Below are 7,026 nucleotides of genomic sequence, written 5' to 3'. Positions count from 1 at the left end.
ATCTGCTATGAAGTGAAGTACAGAAACTGTTACCGGTACTGATAGATGGTTGAGCAGTTCAGCTACTTGTAGACTAAACACTCCCCATTTAACACCATTATACAAACGAGAGTGGCACCGTCTGCGATTTGTGAGTGTGATATAGACAACTAAACGACATAACAGGGCACATAAGCTTTACAAATTTTTGCATCCAACGTCAACCCAAATGCTAAAATACAAGTGTGAAGCCATCATTGAAATCTAAAAGAAAAAACGGAATTAGGCCTAAGATATACGGTAATATTTATTGCTAATTGAAACTGTGACAAAATTAAAATAAAAGCCATTTTTGCAGAGTTTTTCGTGTTTAGACAGCTCTGCAAGTGTAAATAAAACTTTTCAAACTTTTTTTGCTGGAATTGCCTGATGGCATTTGAGGATCACAAGTGGTCAGACACCACCCTACAATCAGGGCTGTGGAATCGGGAGTAAAATATACGACTCCGACTCTGCAGTAAAGCTGAGTGATGCAAATGTATGATATGACGTTTCAATAAACAAATTGTTTTAAAAAAGAAATAATTAATGTATTCACGAAGTTTATTGTTGCGAAAACTGAACAGAAGTTTTTTTCTATTTTGTAGATTTCTAGACATTGTTTTTGCTGGTCAAAATATTTTTTTTTTGGCAACTCTGATGTCATCTGTGTCAGCCAGCTGCAGTGTTACCATTTTAGTCTTTTTAAAACCAAATCTGGTTTATTTTGCAACCGTTTGGTTTATTTTTTTTTCGATTTGGTTTATAGTTTACTTTTTAGTTTATTTTTTATTTTTTTGGTTTATATTTGTTTTTTTTGATATTTTTAGTTTATTTCTGCTTCAATTTGGCTTATTCTGGTCTTTTTTTCGACTTTACACATGAGTTATCGGGCCATACAACTTTTTAATCGTAACCTACTGTGAAATCAAATTCCATGACGTCATAATTCCATGATGTCATAGATTGGAATCGACCAAAAATATAAGGTGAAGTTGGTGAATAGTGTTTTCACAACTTTACCTGATAGCTTTCCTATTTTCTAACTTTAAACCCTGAAAGTTAGTGTTTAGGGCAAGAAAATAGCAATTTAGTTTATTCTGATCTTTTTTTTAGCTTCATCTAGTTTATTTTTAAAAAACCTAGATGGCAACACTGGCCAGCTGGGCGAAATTTTAGTTTCCACCATTTTCCAACAATAATTTGTTGACTTAGTAAGCTTCATTTGACATGACAATGTGTTCGACAATTTTCTTCCTACTGTAAAGAAAGAGTCACATTTAGAAACTGTATTTGGCTGATCTAGCCTGAATTTACTGGCAGTATGTCCCATATTTATTGACGCCAGTAACTCAAGCCGCATCTGGCCTGTGCTTGTAACTCAAGCCACACAATCTCAGTAATTGAATTTTCTTTATTGCTCAGCAATTGCAATCATGAATGACAATCATTCGGAAAGCTTGTCAAATTCTGCTTATACTCCAGTAAGTTTTCAATAGATTTTATGATGACATCTGGCTAACCTATCGTAGCTTACACCATGTAGGATATCAGATGCAAAGGTCTAGATTAGACATAGATTTGTTGTTCTGAAGACAATATTTATCCTCAACATCACAATGAGTTATTTAGAATTTGACCATTTTTAAATCTAAGGTAGCCTAGCTTATAGCGTAGGATGCCTGCCCGTAACAAATTTTACTGATCAAAGTTTTATTTAAGGCGTGAGAAAGCCTTTTCAGAAGCTTTATTCTGGCAGTTTTGTGTGTTTGCAGAAGCTTATCACAGACATAGTTTTGGCCATTGACAAAATCAAGTTTTGTTATGAAAGTGTTTGTAGTTTAAAATTAGTTTACAGGTAGCCTACTGTTGAATAAAGATGCGTTGCTTAAGAATATGCAGTATGGTGCCTTGGTGATTGATTGAATCTATATCCTCGGACTGGGAAAGCTTCTTGCAGAGCTTAATCCTGGCAGTTCTGCACACTTGTAGATGTAGAGGCTTTAAATCACTGACACAGGCCCAATCACCAAGATTGACAGAGTGTAGTTTCCGATTGTTGAATCCATGCAAAATCTTGTTGCTGGGGAATTATTCCATCCATTAGATACTAGGTAGCGCTGAATGGAGAGCAGTCCTTAACGTGTGTTGCTCAAACGCACACCCCAAAATTGAACTATTTTTGCTCGGTCTTATTATTTTTTTATTGTATGGCTTAGTGTTTACTGTTTACCCATTAAACTATTAGGGTTGACAATTTGACATGTTGCATAAAATCTTTTATAAAATATGTTTCCAAATAAACATAACTTGTTCCCATTTCAGACATATCACAAATCAAAGTCACAAGCTGTTGATAAACACCCATTGGCTCGAAGTTCTTCAGGGTCTTCTAATTCTTCTTTGGAATTTGATACCACGTTCAATACAAATAGTTTTGGTCAAGATAAAGCTGCTTCAAGGTACATTTGATACCAATGCCAGCCCTCGAAATTAACTTCCATCTACGACGGTAAAAACATTGCCGTCGCCAAATCAACAAACCTTGGATTGCGGCGGCAATTGCCGTATGCTTTAATCAAACGAAATTGTATGCGCTTCTTCTTCATTGTGTGTTAAACGGCGGTAGCCTAGAGCATCAGGCAAGCTATTTTATGCGCTGACAATGCTCTTGTGAACTGTAAAAAGTTTGCAACCTTACAAATAATGGCTTAACTGTTACGCAAAAGTTATTCTTTCATCGAATGCGCATTTTTTTACCGGTGTCGTTGCGAAATGCGAATATAAAAAGTGGAACAAAATTGGATAAACGCTTCCGATCATATGGCATCGCGCGTTCATGAACGGGCAGTTTTGCGTCTTCAAGTATTCCAGTGACGACGCGACAACCTCATCCTCCGATACAGCATCCGATGATTCCGATTCTGACTAGTTCCTTATCCAACAGACTTTGTGTTGCTCGCAGTATCCTAATTGTGTCGAAATTATGTGAGTGTATACGTAAATCGAAGCAATCTTCTCGCAGGGAGCTATTCATTTGTTACCGATACCTGATTGAGCAATTAACGTTATTTCATGATAATTCAACGTCGCTAGATGTCGAATTAATGTAAAACAAACGTAAATTTCTTATTGGGCATTGTTGTTACGTGATATAACTCGCCAGGAAAATTAAATCGATTTGTGCTGACTCGAACGTTGAATCAAACCAAAATTAACTAACTTTTCCCCCCAATGACTTATTTAACGTGAATCACCATAACAGCGTGCATATCGCGTTGCTCGCTTTCTACTTTTGGTATTATTACATCACAACAAATCAAACATTGTGGTTGTGATAGACTATTCGATTATTTTTTTCTCTTCTCGTTTTGGTACAATTTTTTCGTAATAAACGTTCACAGCAATTGCCGAGGCAATTTCAACTTTTGCCGTTTGGCCTCGTCAACGTTTTTGCGAAGTAAAAATATGCTAATTTCGAAGACTGTGTGAGTGTTCACAGCAAGTAAAATAGTCCGAGGTGAGGTCTTGGTGCGATGTTTCTGCTGATTAAACTCCCGCTGCGAGTAAATCAAACATGAAGAAATTTTGAACAATTTTTGTCCGAATTAAATGCTCATTTTGCAACGGCATTTTTATTGCCATAGCATAATGGCCATTATGACGTTTGCGGCGGCATTTACCACGGCAATTGCCGTGTGTCGCCGCTAATTTTGAGGACTGAATGCAATGTCATTATTTTAAAGTGAAAGAATCGACTGTTATTTGAAAAGCTGTTTATTATGAAGTTGTTGTAAAACTTAATATAGAAAACACACACTACTCAATAAAGTCTGCCATACATTGATCACAGAGTTAAAGTTGGACGATTTCGAGATTTTTTAACAAAGTTGGATGATTCTTCCAAAGCCGAGACTTCTGATCCGAATGCTTATCCATCGGCTTCTACTCTCTGGCACAACAGAGCTAAAATATTTACAAATCTGAAAAAACAAGGTTTGTAATGTTCAAAAATAATACCTTACCTAAGTTTTCTCTGAATTGAATTTGCAATTTGCTTGTCTGAAAAAAAGTTTCAAACCATCACTTGAGGATAGTTCATACAAATGTGTGTAATTGTGTAGTCCTATCACTGTGTTTCACTCTTTTTTGTGTCATGAAATCAATTCTGCGTTAAGCCCAAGCTTACACAAATTTATTTTGCTTGAACCAGGTAATGGTTGCCTTGTTGTTATTAATAAGTTCATAGTGGAGCCTCCGCATGATGGCAATGACGCATCACGTTTTGGTTTACACTTTTTGCAGACCACCCGACAGTCTTCTGTGGAACACTGGTTGAAAATCACTGGGGTGTAATAAACTTCCTTAAAATTAAATGAAAATTAAAATGGACTACAAAATTACACCTCCTGCTTTATTTCACCATTATTCCCAATCTCTGGTTTAATGTCAATTCTTGTGCAATATATTTTTTGTGTCTAATGAAATCGACTGCTTTGATAATTTTACTATTCACTGAGGTTGACTGCCAATGCAGCGGAGCACGTCTTTTTGGTGCCTACCAAATAGGTAGCCTACAATCTACATACACTGTAGTGTCAGGATGTTTAGGTGCGGCACACAATGACGCCCGGCCATTTAGGCGCTATTCCCAGTACTACCTATTTCATTAGGTGCTTGAATGCTTGATGGTAATACTGCAGACAGTTAGCGTATGCAGAATTTTGTCAAGGGGAGGCATAACAAAATCCCTAATAAAAATTTTCATCCTTACACCTTTAGCACCTGTTCAAACAGAAGGGCTTGCTAAGTAGGTTCTTGGCTGTACTGGCATAGTCAGGCACTGCACAGTGCACACTGATTTCACTTTGTAACACAGCGGGGAGAACTCTCGCATAATCAAGCATTTCTGATAAATGATTATAAGTGTAATTTAACACACCGAAAAGCACCTAAATGACCGGGCGCCACAGTGTAAATAACCTGATGCCACAGTACGCACACCTATTTGGCAGGCACCTAACTGTCTGCACCTAAAAGACATGGATTCCAATGCAGCTAGTTGAAGATGAAATCACAACTTAACGGCATGTTTGTTTATTTTTAAATAAATCCTTACAATCGTTTTTAAAAGTCTACAACTGACTGTACATATCAAATATAATATAGTTATTACTTTCTACAACTTCTACAGCCTGTTTAGTGTTTCACCCTGAAAGAGGATCATCAGAAGGTCCTTATTCAAATAGAATCCCACTGTACATAATGTATGTGCTTGAAATATCAAATGCCATTGCTACGCTGTTTTCTACCTCATTGTACCCCTTAATATATCGTAAAAAACACATGGTCATGTTTTGTAGATCATTTGTACAGTACAACTAACACATCATGAAAGTCATTGTCACATTCCTTTTCAGCGACTGACAGTGTCCGTTCACTAACTCAGTCAACCAGCATAGACACTGGATCAAATCGTGGTCTGCTTTACAAACCGTTTGATGATACTCTTGATGTACAATCAGTTTCTAATGAAACATCTGAAGTTTCTAATCCCATCAGTGCTTCAGGGTTACGTAAGGTAATGTACATGTAGGACTAGGTACACTGCGTAGCACATATTACACATAAAGTCATTTATTGGGTTAGATCTTTATAAGTCAAGTTTTTGACGGAATGGCCCGTTTCGGTGAGTCCGATTCGGTGAGTCCGATCCCTTAACGGGGGATTTTTTCAATTTTGTTTTTAAATTATTGGGTACCGTAGCCTAATTATCATTGCCGCTTTAGGGTTAGGGTTAGAGATTAGGAACTCACCGAATAGTAGCAGACCCAGAAAAACTGATGGCAACATGCCACAGCCAGTTAGTGAATGAATGCACTGAGATGTGTACATATGCAGCTACAAAGCATGTATACTTTAGTGGATACTTTGCATTAAATCACTCAGAATCATTGGGTCATTTATCTTACGTCAACTGTTAATGAAAAAGAAGAAAAATACAGTTTGATAAAATATTCTGTACTTTTGTGATTTATTTAAAGGCGGAAACGGAGAGCATAGTTGAAAGTCCTGAAGACACAGAAGTGGACACGTTTCTTCAAAGTTTTAAGGAAAGTGTTGACGATCCATTGCAAGAGCTTAAGAAACGAGAAGAAGAAGAGGAAGCCGAAAAAGAAGAAGAATCATTAGATGTGAGACTCTCAAACGTCTTACACTCTCGTTTTTTAAAATGCCCGTTTTTAGTTCATTGCTTGTATATTTTTGTAAGTTCAAATCTCGTTTTGGTTGTGATAGATTTGAACAAAGGCAACGAAATCATTGGCCAGTTTTCATGTCTCTCATTCCATATGCCCTTAGGTGCCTAGCTCAGGCTTCGTTACATGCTCTCCGTCGGCCCAACATCAGTGGTCAACTGGTCATTCACTTTCACCAACCCAGCCATGAAGTCGATATTCAATGTTAAAACTTTTCTCGCTGACATTTAACAATTTTTGAACTTGAGTGAAAACGTTTTCTTCATTTTCAATCAGATTTCAACCGGAGATTTCAGTCTGCGGTTTCGGTCTCACACTTCTCCCACAAGTGAGTTGCTGCAATCAAAGAGATAATTATATTGTTGGCTTGCTTTATGAGTTTAAAACTAAGTTTAAAAAATTTCATGTTATGTGGTATGCGCTGCGGTAAGTGTAGAGTGAAACCAAAATTAGGTACAGCATTGTGAATATTTTGCACGTCAACTCTACAATTTGCTTATTATTTGCAGCGTAACTATTTGCCTCATTTCAATCCGGAAATAAAAGTAAAAACGTTCCAAAAACAGACAAAGCAACTGAATAGCCGAAGTTCGTTGTTAGGCATTTCAACCAAGTGTGCGACTGTGCGTGGCAGCCGTACACCATCAGTGCGTATATTGTGGTATACTTGTACAAATTTCACATTGACGCATAGATTGTTGCTCCACTGAGTTGTGCCACCCATATGCATAGTCACAGCATGGATGTGACT

General features: G+C 37.2%; 1 protein-coding gene across 1 annotated transcript in view; it reads left to right on the top strand.

Moving 5' to 3' along the window:
• The first annotated feature begins 1,247 nt into the window (after positions 1–1,247).
• LOC145786699 (testis-expressed protein 2-like) overlaps positions 1,248–7,026 on the top strand; it is a 28,648-nt gene continuing 22,869 nt past the window's right edge. The window contains exons 1-6 of the mRNA XM_082598417.1: positions 1,248–1,502; positions 2,344–2,480; positions 3,872–4,014; positions 5,439–5,599; positions 6,063–6,212; positions 6,552–6,603. Coding sequence (XP_082454543.1) covers positions 1,455–1,502; positions 2,344–2,480; positions 3,872–4,014; positions 5,439–5,599; positions 6,063–6,212; positions 6,552–6,603 — 691 coding nt within the window. The 5' untranslated portion in view covers positions 1,248–1,454. The remainder of the gene's footprint in view (positions 1,503–2,343; positions 2,481–3,871; positions 4,015–5,438; positions 5,600–6,062; positions 6,213–6,551; positions 6,604–7,026) is intronic.

Source organism: Aplidium turbinatum, chromosome 17, assembly GCF_918807975.1.
Source record: "Aplidium turbinatum chromosome 17, kaAplTurb1.1, whole genome shotgun sequence".
NCBI lineage: Eukaryota > Metazoa > Chordata > Ascidiacea > Aplousobranchia > Polyclinidae > Aplidium > Aplidium turbinatum.
The sequence above is the reverse complement of the archived record's forward strand: the minus strand, read 5'-3'. Positions and strand labels throughout refer to the sequence as shown.